Genomic DNA, 14,074 nt, shown 5'->3' on the forward strand with positions numbered 1-14,074 from the left:
ATTCTTGCGTTCTATGTCCTCCATGGCTTCATGTATTGAAATTGTTGGTCGTCTAATTGGGGATCAAAGCTGATAAGCGGGGTCAAAAAACCCGCCTGCGCTACCTGTGTTATTTAATTTTGCAAACTTCTCCAGAAAAAATTAAATATGTTTTGTTTTAGAAGTTTAAAATTGTTCGCCATAAAAGTTTTTGGCTATTTAATAGAGTCACCAAGGATTAAATTTGATATGAAGTTGGCAAAAGAAGGTTCACGTTTAAACATGATGTTTGTTTGAGCAGATTTGTGTCCTAAAGTTGGCTCTTTTTTAAATGGATTTTGTTAGTGTCAAAACAGCAAAACCTAGAGCATCAACACGCCGCCAATATTGATGTATACCCAACCAAAATTTTCTTCAGTTGTTGTTGTAAAAGCAACAATAATAACATGCTCAAGATGAGAATTGAAAAGAGAAATACCAATTAAATTCGCCTATATAATAGAGAGTATCAAATTTCCAGTATGCCACAGTCATTCATATCTAGTAAAACTACCTATTATGAAGAAGAAGAAAAGCACAAAACGTTAAAAAAACACTTCAACAATCTAAGCACCACAAAAGCAGAACAGATCATTCTAAGCTCTTTCTCCCCTAATCCTTCTGGCCAACTGGATATCCTTGGGCATGATAGTCACACGCTTGGCGTGAATGGCGCACAGATTTGTGTCCTCAAACAATCCAACAAGGTATGCCTCAGCTGCTTCTTGCAAAGCCAACACAGCGTGGCTCTGGAAACGCAAGTCGGTCTTGAAGTCCTGTGCAATTTCACGAACAAGCCTTTGGAATGGCAATTTCCTGATCAACAGCTCAGTACTCTTCTGGTACTTGCGAATTTCACGAAGAGCAACAGTACCAGGTCTGTATCTGTGAGGCTTCTTAACTCCTCCTGTTGTTGGGGCAGATTTACGGGCAGCTTTGGTGGCAAGCTGCTTCCTTGGAGCCTTACCTCCAGTAGATTTACGGGCAGTTTGCTTCGTACGAGCCATCTGATTTCCTATAAACAGTAATCAAAATCAATTTAAGTTTTTCGTGGATCAAAGTATGGGAAATTGAACCTTAACAATATCATCTATATACATCAATCCAAACTCTAGGGTTCCTAGGGTGTATGTTTAAATCGAGATACACAATAATCACACACAAACGACGGTCAAAATTTCATATAATTTTCAGATTCTAGAAGAAAAAAGGAGGAAATTCAATGAAGCTGAGCTAACCCTAAAATTTTCCAAACCAAAACCCTAAGGAAACAAACAATTCAATCTTCAAAACATCCGATTTTTCACAATCGAAACGAAGAAACAACAATTGAAATCCATAAAACCAGAACAGAATTGAAGAACAAAGAAAAGAAGAAGAAATCTAACCTTAAGATTGCTCGAGTTTGAAGGCGGATGAGGAAAGCTTGAAATTAGAGAGGAACGGCAAAAGTAGAAGAGGAATTTTTATATTTTGATAAGATGAATGATGCGGAAGACTTGTGTGATGCTATTTATAGAACGTGTAAAAGCCGGAGTTGGTTAGGACTTCTTTTACTGTGTTTTTTTATGAAAGTAGAGTATCGACGGTGGATAGTTGCTTTTGTTGTGTTTTCTGGGGATTAAATGAGCGGTCACGATCTGGAGTTTTTCTCTGACACGATCCATGACGATCTGTACTCGCTTCTTGATTGGTTAATATTATGTCTCGTGGATTGAAGCTTCGTTAATTCGGTAATTTTCCTCATAACACTGCATTACAAACACACATCCGGACCGGACCCCAAAAAAATCCGACCCGAACATACTCAAAAAAAAGTGGCTCTCTATCTGCAAGTTTCATTTATTTCTTTATTAAAATAAAATTAAGTTAGCGTTTGGACATAGATTTAGTTGAAACTTGAAAAAATAATTTTTGAAGTAGTTTTGAAAAATAATTTTTGGAAGTTGAAATTATATTTGGACATGCATTTTATTTGAAAAAAATTTGAAGTTTTGTGAGTGGGAGAACAAGTTTCACCCAAAATTTACCCTAAACTAGATTTTGGGAACTTGAAAAATAAATTTAAAAAATTTTCAAAAATAGATCATTAATCTATGGACAAACAATGTTTTCAAAAAAAAATTTGAAAAAACGGTGCCAAAATGTATGGCCAAACGGGCCTAAGATATTTGAATTTGATATATTTAATTATCAAGATATTAAATTTAAATTTAAACGAATAATTAATATATTTGTTTTTTGTACGTTGAAATATGTGTAATGTATCTTCATTAAATAGAAACAAATTTAAGATTTAAATAAAATGATAATTGAATATTATGTTCACAATAATATTAATTAAAATCTTTATTTATATGATCTTGTATATACTATTTGTAAAGAGTTTAAGTTCTTTGAACTGAAATTTCGCAAAATATATTTCATAGCTAGGTTTGAGGTGCGTTAGGGCACCTATTTGCAAATAACACTGGTTTAACCAATTTGTGTCACCAAAGATCGGGTAAGGGCTCAAATTACCTCGAAGAGAGGTGTTAGGCACTCCTCGAGGTCCACAATTGTGGGTCCCGGCCGAACTCGAATTATATGAATTAGTCAGAAAAATAAAGACAAAGAAAGCAACGTAAAGTTTAGGGTAAAATCATTATTAGGAAAAACTTATAATAAACACAAAGACAAGATGGGGGGGGGGGGTCCTAAGTTTTTTTAGCCTAAAGGATCACTGATCGGTTCCAAGCCTGTATCACTATCGAGTGGCAAGGATGGTCGATGCAGTTTTACCCAACAAAGGTCGGGATCGATTTCCACTGGGAGTTAATTGATTTGGAGTTAGGTATCTAGCCAATCTAGATGTGCGTGTTGTTCCAAATTGCACCTCCAGACATGGTCATGATTGATTATACTTCTAATGTTATACTATAATAGAATAGAATAAGCTAAGTACACTATTTTTTGTTGGTTGTTTTCAAGGATTAAAAGGGACTAGAGCAGTGACTTCCGCCTAGGTGGATATCTAACAGGTATCGAGAATTCAGGGCAAACTTGTTATGATTCGTCGTGATATAACCATCACACGTAAGTGCTCACTCTACACCTCTCGGTAGTTTGAGTGACTTTACCCGATTTGACTTTCTCAAGTCCAAATGGGTGTTCATGCATAACAAATGATATTGGCTCAAGTCGGGTATTACTATCTCTAGGTTTAACCTTTAATTGGAGCTATCAATCTCTTGAATGCACCCCAATTCATCCGAAAACGAATCATTAATTTCGAGGCCATCATGGGGCCTCCCCTCCTCTTCCAAGCGGAACAAGTGGTCCGCCACTTGCTTTTCACACCCTTTTTGATCAATAATTCAAGGTCAAACTCTTGAAGCAATAGAACACATCTCATCAACCTAGCTTTAGAGTCCTTTTTCGTCATCAAGTAATGGAGTGTTGTGTGATCAGTGTGCACAATCACTTTAGTACCCATGAGATATGGCCTGAACTTTTCGATGGCAAAGATAATGGCGAGTAACTCTTTCTCAGTCACATTATAATTGACTTGAGCATCATTCATCGTTTTGCTTGCATAATAGATCGGATGAAATATCTTGTTGATCATTTGTCCCAAAACCGCTCCTACCACAACGTCACTAGCATTGCACATAAACTCAAATGGTAAGCTCCAATTGGGTGTGGTGATGATGAGAGTGGTAGTCAATCTATACTTGAGAAGCTCAAAAGCTTTCATGCAATCATCATTAAACACAAACTTTGCATCTTTTTCCAACAACTTGCACAAGGGAGTCACCACTTTTGAGAAGTCTTTGATGAACCTCCGGTAAAACCCCGCATGCCCAAGAAAGCTCCTAACTCCATTGACAGAAGTAGGAGGAGGGAGTTTTGAAATCACTTCAATCTTTTCTTTGTCCACTTTAATACCGTTCTTTGAGATCTTATGGCTGAGGACAATGCCCTCCTCAACCATAAAGTGGCACTTCTCCGTATTAAGCACTAAGTTGGTCTCTTCACATCGGGCCAACACTTTGTCAAGATTACCCAAACATTCTTCAAATGAATCACCCACAATACTAAAATCATCCATGAACACTTCAAGGAAGTCCTCCACCAAATCCGTAAATATATCCATCATACACCGCTGAAAGGTGGCCGGTGCATTACACGACCCAAATGGCATCTGTGAGAATGCAAAGGTTCCATACGGACATGTGAAGGTAGTTTTCTCTTGGTCCCCGGTGCAATCAAAATCTGGTTGTAACCTGAGTACCCATCCAAAAAGCAATAGTAGACACGCCGGCAAGTCTATCCAACATTTGCTCAAGAAAGGGCAATGGAAAATGATCTTTGCGGGTCACTTTGTTCAACTTTCGGTAATCCATGCATACCCTCCATCCGGTGACAGTCCTAGTGGGGATCAACTTATTTTGCTCATTTGTGACCACAGTCATACCCCCTTTCTTCTGCACACATTGTACCGGCGAAGTTCATGAACTATTCGAAATGGGGTACACAACCCCTGCATCTAGCCACTTGATAATTTCCTTCTTGACGACCTCTTGCATGGCCTCATTCAACCTCCTTTGATGTTCCACGGAGGGTTTGGCATCATTCTCAAGTATAATTTTGTGCATGCAAAAGGCGGGACTTATCCTCCGAATATCAGCTAGAATCCATTCAATTGCCTTCTTCCTTCTTTGGAGCACCGCAAGGGTGGCATCTACCTGCACGTTAGTTAAGCACGAAGAAAGAATAACAGGTAAAGTTGAACAAGGGCCCAAGAATTCATACCTGAGGTGTGAAGGCAAAGGCTTCAACTCCAATACGGGAGGCTCCTCGATTGAGGGCTTTGTTGGTGGAGTCTTTCGGTTCTCAAGATCCAAGGAAAGTTTTCCGGGGCTCATATGTGTAAGAACACATTCCTTGCAAAGCATTGACATATTCCACCAAGACTTTATCCTCCGCCACATCATGGTTCAACAACACAGCTTCCAAAGGGTCCTCCACATTTATCACAGCACCGGTGTCTTCAAAAATCACCTCGGTCACAAGATCTGTCGCGCCCCCTTTTTTCCCTTCGCAGGGAAGTCCGGGTTTCGACATTCATGGGGGAACAACTCATTTCCTTTTGGGAATTGGGTATTTGAAGAGTCGCCACCTAACGGATTATGGTGCGTTAGGGCACCTAGAGTAATTTACTCATGTAACTAGTTTGCATTACCAGAGATTAGGGTAAGGGCTCAAAATAACCTTGAGGGGAAGGTTTTAGGCACCCCTCGCGGTTCATAATGGTGGGTCCCGGATGAACTTAAACTATGTGAATTAGTCAATTAACAAGTAAGCAAGTATTTGCAAATAAAGTAACTTTCCCCATCTAAATGCATATATGATCAAGAAAGTTCAGATAATGAAGGTAAAAGAGGTTTGGACAGCTTATACATGTATATGTAAAAGGAAAAAAAGAATTTTAGATAATTCAAATACATAAAGGAATTGAGAAAGGGAAGTCCTAAGTTGGTTGCCCTACAGGATCATACCCATGCAATGCCCGGTAATCACTCCTCAATGAGAGGGGCTACACGTGACATTAGCGCACAGGTCATCATATCCTTTTACTACCCATTACCCTCCCCTTAGTGGTTATAAGGGAGTTTAATTAACGACCTCTAAGCGTGCTGCTACCCGTCCCTTCCTTATGGTCCCGGAGGAATTTAGGACCTCTAAATCTGGACAATTCTAGACAACCTAAGGTTTTTGAAAGGTGAAAATCTAGGTGACAAGCAAATAACATGTAGGACAAGCAAATAGGGACAAATAGTTAGAAGGCTCATATTTACCTGCGCATGTATATAGGCAAACAAACAGCACGTCTAAAACACAGATTGTGAAGAAGTTCAGAAATCCTAAGAATATGGCATCTAGATGAATGTTACAGATTCAGGATATGCATAAACAAAGTGGCGGAATCCTAACCAATTTGCCTACTAGTTTTATAGCCTGTTAAGCTTAAGAAGTTTAAAATAATCAAACGCACTTTCCAGTTTATATATAGACTGATTACCTAAGGCTTGCATAGATGTGGGGCTGTATGCAATTACAATTACAGGAACTGTGTGAATAGTTGAAATCGTTTAACCTATGAGCATGCTGATCTAGGCGATACAGGTTATAACAGGTATTTTATATCAACTTGTATTTAGAGACATGATGCCTATGTGAGGAGGCTGTTTAGACCTTTTCATAGCCAGTTACTTATTTCAATCGAAATAGACATGTCAAACGAAATGCAAATAGGGTTCCTAAAAGACATGGTATCTAATGCATACAGAAATGCCAGCTTTATTAAGACAGGGTTGTTAGCCTAGGAGCAGGATCTCTAAGTGACAAGACTCGTGCAAATTAAAGCATGGAATAATGGTATATAGTATGCTGAAGCCATAAACGTGAAGGTCCTAAAATCAGGTTGTCTAATGCACAAGATCATCATGGTTTAAATGCAAATGAACAAACCGTTCTAGAACATGGATTCTAATACAGATTTGCAGAACATAAAGCCTATAGCATGTTTTCTACCCCATTTTACCCACAGTAACATACAGTTACACTCCCATTTCACTAGTCAACCCAATATCTGTTTACAATTAATTATTACAGCCCAATGATGGAATAAATTACATAAATAAAACATAAATTCAGCTATAGGGAGCCCGAAGTAGGCCCAAAGCAAATCCTGGTGTTCCAGACCTTCAGTAGTCTCAAATGCCAAGGATTTCATAGCCAATTTTGTCCAGGTGTATCAGAGTTCCCTAAGGACCTCAAGGATACCGGGCAGTGCTCCCACCCAAACTTTCTCAAATAAGGACTGATTATGTGCAGTGTGGAAGAGCCAGCCCTGATATACCAGAGTTCAGAGAGATCTCAAGGACCTCTAAGCAGTACACATACCAGAGGGGCAGGACTTAATAACATAAGAATAAGTGAGAGTGCTTGACATGATTTGAAAAGGTTTTGGTAAACAGTATAGAGAGGAATCTTAGTAGTGAAAAGATTTTCTGAAAACCGGTACTAGTTTGGTAGTAAAACAGCTTGAGAAAAGTATGAAAACACTTTGAAATCAAAACACAAATTATAGAACAACCATATTCAGAAACACTTGGCAAGCAGGTTCCACACAGGGGGAGAGGGATTGGGGATACATAGAATACACCTTAGTGTATAGTGGAACACAAAAGCAAACAGATATACAAAATTACCAAGTTAGTTACAAGGGTAGGTGATTGAGACATGGAGCAAAGATGTCCTGGCTATTGCTATTGTTATTGCCACCCCAGTTGCCCTGGTTACCCTGGTTGCCCCAATTCTGATTGTTGTTACCCCAGTTGCTTTGGTTGTTGTTGTTCCCACTGTTCCAATTTCCTTGTTGGTTTTGATTCTCCCAATTTCCCTGGGATCTCCACTATTATTGTTGATTCGGAGCATTGCCCCGTTGTCCTTGGTAGTTGTTCACATACTGAACTTTTTCACTTTGATCATCATACACATCATCCTGGTTGTAACCACTACCGTCTTGCTCAAATTGATCCGGATTTCCTTGACTTTGTTGACCTCTTTGTCGCCTCTTGTTGATCATCATATTTACCCCTTCCATGGCATTCACTTGTCTTGGCGCTTGAACTTGTTGCAATTGATCTTTGTCCAACTGGTTCATTATTGTAGTTAACTCTGCTATTGCTTGGCCGCGGTCATGGAGCTCTTTGTGTAGGTGAATGACATTGGGATCACCTTGTGGCACATTAGCTCGACTTTGACACGCCAAGGAAGTATTCGCCATCTCATCAAGTATATCACACGCCTCGACATAAGGTGTGTTCATAAAGTTTCCCCCTGCTAGCTAGTTAACTACACACTGGTTGGTAGTGTTGATGCCACAGTAGAATGTTTGTTGGATCATGGCTTCGGTCATGTCATTGTTCGGACATTCTTTAACCATCGTCCGATACCTTTCCCAAATCTCATGAAGCGGTTCATTTGGCTCTTGTTTAAAGGCAATGATCTCATCTCTCAGCGTCGCCATATGCCCCGGCGAGAAGAACTTTGCTATGAATTTCTCGGCCAACTCATCCCAAGTAATGATGGAATGGTTGGGCAACCTCTCAAGCCAATCCAAAGCTTTCCCCCTTAAAGAGAATGGGAAAAGCCTTAATCTCAATGCGTCCTCAAAAATGTTCGTTTGCTTGCTCCCCCAGCATGTATCAACAAAACCCTTGAGATGCTTATAGGCATTTTGGTGTGGAGCTCCGGTGAAGAAACCCCTCTGTTCCAAGAGTGTAAGCATAACGTTGGTTATTTGGAAGATTGCACTTGCATATCCTTCGTTGGGCAACGTCCGGTGTGCTGCCCTTGCTCGAGGTGGGGGAGGGTTTAGAATATTGTTATGAGGCGGTCGGCCTCTCCTTTGTGCTTGTGGTTCGGGTTGAATCTCATCCACATTACCATCATCTACCTCCTCCCCCAAAGGCAAATTTTCGGGAGCATCATTGTTAAGAGCCATATTGTACCTAAGAGCAATTCACAAACAAATTAGAAATCGGAAGGAAAGAAAAACAAGACACACAAATAGTTATATAGATAGCTAAAATCGTCTAACTCCCCGGCAACGACGCCAAAAAGTTCCAAGCCTGTACCACTATCGAGTGGCAAGGATGGTCGATGCAGTTTTACCCAACAAAGGTCGGGATCGATTTCCACAGGGAGTTAATTTATCTGGAGTTAGGTATCTAACTAATCTAGATGTGTGTGTTGTTCCAAATTTCACCTCCAAACATGGTCATGATTGATTATACTTCTAATGTTATACTATAATATGCTAGAATAAGCTAAGTACACTATTTTTTGTTGGTTGTTTTCAAGGATTAAAAGGGACTAGGGCAGTGACTTCCGCGTAGGTGGATATCTAACGGGTATCGAGAATTCAGGGCAAACTTGTTATGATTGGGGTCGTGATATAACCAGTACACATAAGTGCTCACTCTATACCTCTCGGTAGTTTGAGTGACTTTACCCGATTTGACCTTCTCAAGTCCAAATGGATGTTCATGCATAACAAATGATATTAGCGCAAGTCGGGTATTACTATCTCTAGGTTTAACCCTTTAATTGGGGTTATCAATCTCTTGAATGCACCCCAATTTCTTGTTAGCCTAATTTTCCTAGACGTAGTCCCTAATTCTCAAGAAGAGTCTAAGTTATCAAGGCACGAATCAGTGTTTGCAACCACCAATTCTATAATTAAAGCATGAATTAAGCTAAATATCACTAACCCATAAACAACTAAGCCCTAAAATTCATGACCCGTTAAATACCCACACTAGGGTTGGGTCACAACCCTAACTATGGGGTTTAGCTACTCATAATAACAGTAGAAATCAAAGATGGAGATGAAATATAAGCCATAATATTCAAATACAAGATGAAAATCTAAAGATTGAAGACAAATCTACTCTAAGATTACTCAAAAAGGTAAAAACCAGCCTTTCACGTGCTCAGCAAAATATTACATACCCTAAAAATATGAAAAAGATCTATTTATACTAGGCTGAAATTCCTGGACAAAAATGCCCCTGAGAAGGTTTCGTGAAGGCGTAATTCTGACCGCGTCCGTGCTTGAGCTGCCGCGGTCGCGTAATAATGACTGCGGTCTGCATTTCTCCGTATTTGAATATGGACTGGAACTTATTTCGCGGACAGCTTAAAACCCATCGCGTCCGCGTTAGCTTAATCTGCGGCCGCGTAATTTGGACTCGAACCGCGTTCTTCAGGCAAAGCTTAACTTGCAGGGTCTCTGAACCTAGGAGTATGCCCTCAGCGAAAATATCATCGCGACCGCGCCAGATATTCCGCGGCCGCGCTTTTCCATCGCGGTCAGCGGTCACTGTTGCACCCAAAATAGCCTATCTGAATCTCACTTCTGCGGACCGCATATTTGTGGCCGCCTCAGTGATGGTCCTTACGCGGCCGTTTTTTTCTACAGATGTCAGCACTCCAGTCCTGCATTGGATTTGTGCAATTTTGACTCCTTCATGAGTTGATTATGGCATCTTTGCCTCATTTTGACCAAACCCTGCAAGAAAGCACATTAAGTCAGTTTTCGAGAATACCTTTACACATTTTTGACCCAAAACCTAAGCAAAAGAGAGCACATATTAAGTTAAAATCCATAGTTATCAGTCACCCCCTACAACATAAATAATACTTCGTAACTCCCTCGAGATGGGGTGTTACTCGTATTATTCAGTGGGCACAGACTATCATCTCTTGCTACCCGATTACTATCTTTAAGTTTTTACCTAAGCGCACTAGTTGACTCTAAACAGTGCCCTATGCGTGAACTGCCCGTCCCATGCCTATGGCCCAGGAGGCATTTGGACCTCTATTATCAATACATTAAGCCAAACATGCTTCAAACTGTCCAAATTACCTAAGTTAAGTACAAACACATTTTTAGGACCAACAGTTTAGGTGTGAAACAAAGTTGGAGAAGTTCATGCTATAGGCAGAATTACACATGAAGAAAGTTAAGGAATTATAGCAAGTCATGCAATTTCAGAGAACATAGGTATGCTAATTAGCACATAATGGAATAAACATTGCGAAGGTTGAGAACTAACCATTTATTGCTCAACAAACAAGAAAAAGAACAACAATATGACCCAGAATCCCAGATGCGTCAAGTTCCCAAGGGTTTCAAAGAACCCAGGGCAGTGCTCACACCCAAAGAAGGTCGGAAAGTAGGAAATTCAGTGGCCTTGGCTTTCAGCCGGCCAAGAGCCAAAAATAGAATAAGAGAACAGATGAACATAGAGTAAAGCCCTATTTTTCTTCCAGTGAAAAATTAACGATTGAAGTCCTGTCCAGAAGGGAATGGGGGAGGGGTTTATATAATAGTAAGAATCAAATGGTAACATGGTGATTTAAGCAACAAACAAGGAAAATAATATACAAACAGGTCTAAAAAATCAATTTAAGAGATCTGTAAACCCTAGTTTCTTAGGGAAATTAAATATAAACAGTATATACACAAAATCGGATTCGCAGTAAAATAGGACGAATATAGACAAAATAACACTCAAAATCAGAGATTTGAACCAATTTTGAAGAGATCTGTAAACCCTAATTTTAGGGAAAGTAAATATCAACAAAATATAAACAAAATCAGACTCACAGTAGCATAGGACGAATATAGACGGAATAACATTCAAAAATCATAGATTTCAACCGATTTGGTTCGATTTTGTAGAGGTCTGCTTTCCATGTTTAGGCAAGCACCATAGGAGAATAGCCAGTACCAAAAAGGGGTCGAGTATGGTAAGAAATGAAGATCAAATCCTATGTTTGGCGGGATTGGGAGAAGAATTTGGGGGGGGGGGAGGGGGGGCTTTAGGGTTCTTCGGAGAGGGAGGGGGAAGGGAGATGAGAGGATACAGAGGCGGTGGGCAAAGGGGAAATAAGGTTAGGCTTAGGGGTTTGGTTAGTGATAACTAGGGATTCTAGTTCATTTTATACTCCTTTTCACTTGAGTTTTGATTAAAAATGTATATAAAATAGTCCCAAAGGCTTACATGTTGTACTTGTTTGCAGGGTTTGGTCAAAAAAAGGTGACAATTAGTCAAAACCAGCTCAAAAAGGATTGAAACATGCACAAGTACCAAGAACAAGTCCAAGGACATTTGAAATAGATCCAATGCGGCCGCAATCCATTTAGTGCAGTCCGTAGTGATGAGATTCAAAGAGGTGCAGTTTTTGGTAACTCAAGCACTGCGGCCACAAACCATTTTATGCAATCCGCGGAGATGAGATTCAGAGAGTTACGGAAAATGGAGATTGAAGCCAGCACGGTCCGCAAGTCATTTTGTGCGTACCGCATTGAAGCCACCGCGGCCGCGCTGTATTTTATGCGGACCGCAGTGGCCAGATTCAGAGAATGCAGAATCAAGCCAAAAAGCCTCAGTGCGGTCCGTGGTACATTTTGTGCGGACCGCAATACCTCGTCAGGGGTATTTTTGTCCAGAAAATTCGGCCCAATATAAATACTTTCTTTTCACATTTTAGGGTATCTTTTGTAATCTGACTTTAAGGAGAGCACGTGAACGACTCTTGTGTTCCATTTTGAGTAATTTGTAGCTACATTTACGCTGAATCTTCATTATCTTAGTTTGTAATTAAATATTATGGGTTATTCTTCATCTAATTTCTCGTTTTCTTCCATTATTATGAGTAGCTAGACCCATTAGCTAGGGTTGTGGCTCAACCCTAGTGTGGGTATTTGATGGGTCTTGTGTTTTAATGCTTAGATGTTTATGGGTGGTTGATATTTGGACTGATTTGTGTTTTGTATGTTGGATTAGTGGTCGCAAATACTAATTTGTGCCTATGTGACTTGGGCTCTTCTTGAGAAAGAGAGCTGAAGTTAGAAAATCAGTCCAACAAGAAATTGGGGCGTACTCAAGAGATTGATAGCCCCAATTAAAGGGTTAAATCTAGAGATAGTAACACCCGACTTGAGCCTGCAATGCTTGCTTAATTTCGACACCCAATTGGTCTTGAGAAAGTCTATTCGGGCAAAGTCACTCAAGCTACCGAGAGGTATCGAGTGAGTAGTGTCGTGCAAATGACTATATCGCGATCCCAAACATAACATCTTTGCCTTAGACTTAGGAACCCGTCAAGTATTCACCTAGGGGGAAGTCACTTCCCTAGTGCCTCGTTACCTATTAGAAAACCCTTTAGCAAGTATTCTTAGTTAAATTTAGCATCTTATAGTATAAAAAATAGAAGTAATAAAAATAATAACTATGATTGGAAGCGTAATTAAGAGTATTACACATTGCTAGTTTAGATAGGAATCCAATTCCCAAATCTAGCTCCTTGTGAATTTGATCCCGACCTATTCAGGTAAAAGCTGCATCGACTGCTCTCGCCGCTCTATAGTGGTGCAGGGTTGGCTCCGATCACTTTTTGGAGCCGTTGCCGGGGATGCTAACGGTTTTGGCTATCTATCTAAATAGTTGTGTGTATTGCTTTTCTTTCCTTCTGTGATACTAATTGTTTTTGTGACGCCAATCCAGGTACAAAATGGCGGCAAACAACAACAATGACCCTCTTGGAAATGTGATCCTTGGGGGGGGGGGGGGGGAGGTTGATGACATCGGTGAGGATGAGGTGCCTCTTTACCTCAAGGACAACGGAGAGGCTGCCAGGCCAATGCTAATGCCAATGATAATATTCCAGACCCTCCCCTACCACCTCCAAGAGTGGCCCCTCGGGTGCTTCCCAATCAAGGATATGCCAGTGCAATTGTCCTGCCCCGGATCCGGGCGGGCAATTTCTAAATTACCAATGTGATGCTGACCTTGCTGGAGTAACGAGGATATTTCACGGGTACTCCCGATCAAAATGCTTACAAGCACCTCAAGGGCTTTGTTGATACATGTTGGGGGAGCAAGCAAACCAACGTGTCCGAGGATGCCTTGCGGTTGAGACTATTCCCTTTCTCTCTTCGGGGGAAGGCACTAGACTGGCTTGAGAGACTCCCCAACCATTCCATCCATACCTGGGATGAGTTGGCGGATAAATTTATCGCGAAGTTTTTCTCACCGGGGCACATGGCAACTTTGAGGGATGAAATCTTACTTTCAAAGAAGAGCCCAACGAACCACTACATGAAATTTGGGAGCGATACCGGACCATGGTTAAGGAATGCCCTAACAATGATATGACTGAGGCAATGATACAACAGACATTCTACCGAGGCATTAACACAACAAACCAGTGCATAGTGAACCAATTAGCCGGGGGCAACTTCATGAACACGCCGTATGATCAAGCTTGTGAGATTTTGGATGATATGGGGGACACTTCTTCCGCTTGGCAAAGTAGAGCAAATGTGCCACGGGGTGAGCCCACGGTCATTCATTTGCACAAAGAGCTCCATGATCATGGGCAGGCAATAACAGAATTGACAACAACTATGAACCAGCTAGCAAAGGCCCAGTTA

General features: G+C 40.6%; 1 protein-coding gene across 1 annotated transcript; it reads right to left on the reverse strand.

The window, feature by feature from the left end:
• Positions 1-437: 437 nt before the first annotated feature.
• Positions 438-1,517, reverse strand: LOC109240220 (histone H3.3). The gene is made up of 2 exons (XM_019406853.1): positions 1,407-1,517; positions 438-1,033 (listed from the first exon to the last, which is right to left on the reverse strand). The coding sequence occupies exon 2, from the start codon at positions 1,023-1,025 to the stop codon at positions 615-617; it is 411 nt and encodes a 136-aa protein (XP_019262398.1). The 5' UTR covers positions 1,026-1,033; positions 1,407-1,517; the 3' UTR covers positions 438-614.
• Positions 1,518-14,074: the final 12,557 nt, after the last annotated feature.

Source organism: Nicotiana attenuata, unplaced genomic scaffold (genome assembly GCF_001879085.1).
Source record: "Nicotiana attenuata strain UT unplaced genomic scaffold, NIATTr2, whole genome shotgun sequence".
NCBI lineage: Eukaryota > Viridiplantae > Streptophyta > Magnoliopsida > Solanales > Solanaceae > Nicotiana > Nicotiana attenuata.

What these genes read in the sequence shown, in the direction of transcription:
- LOC109240220 (XM_019406853.1), bottom strand. Translation starts at nt 1,025, where the DNA reads ATGGCTCGTACGAAGCAAACTGCCCGTAAATCTACTGGAGGTAAGGCT.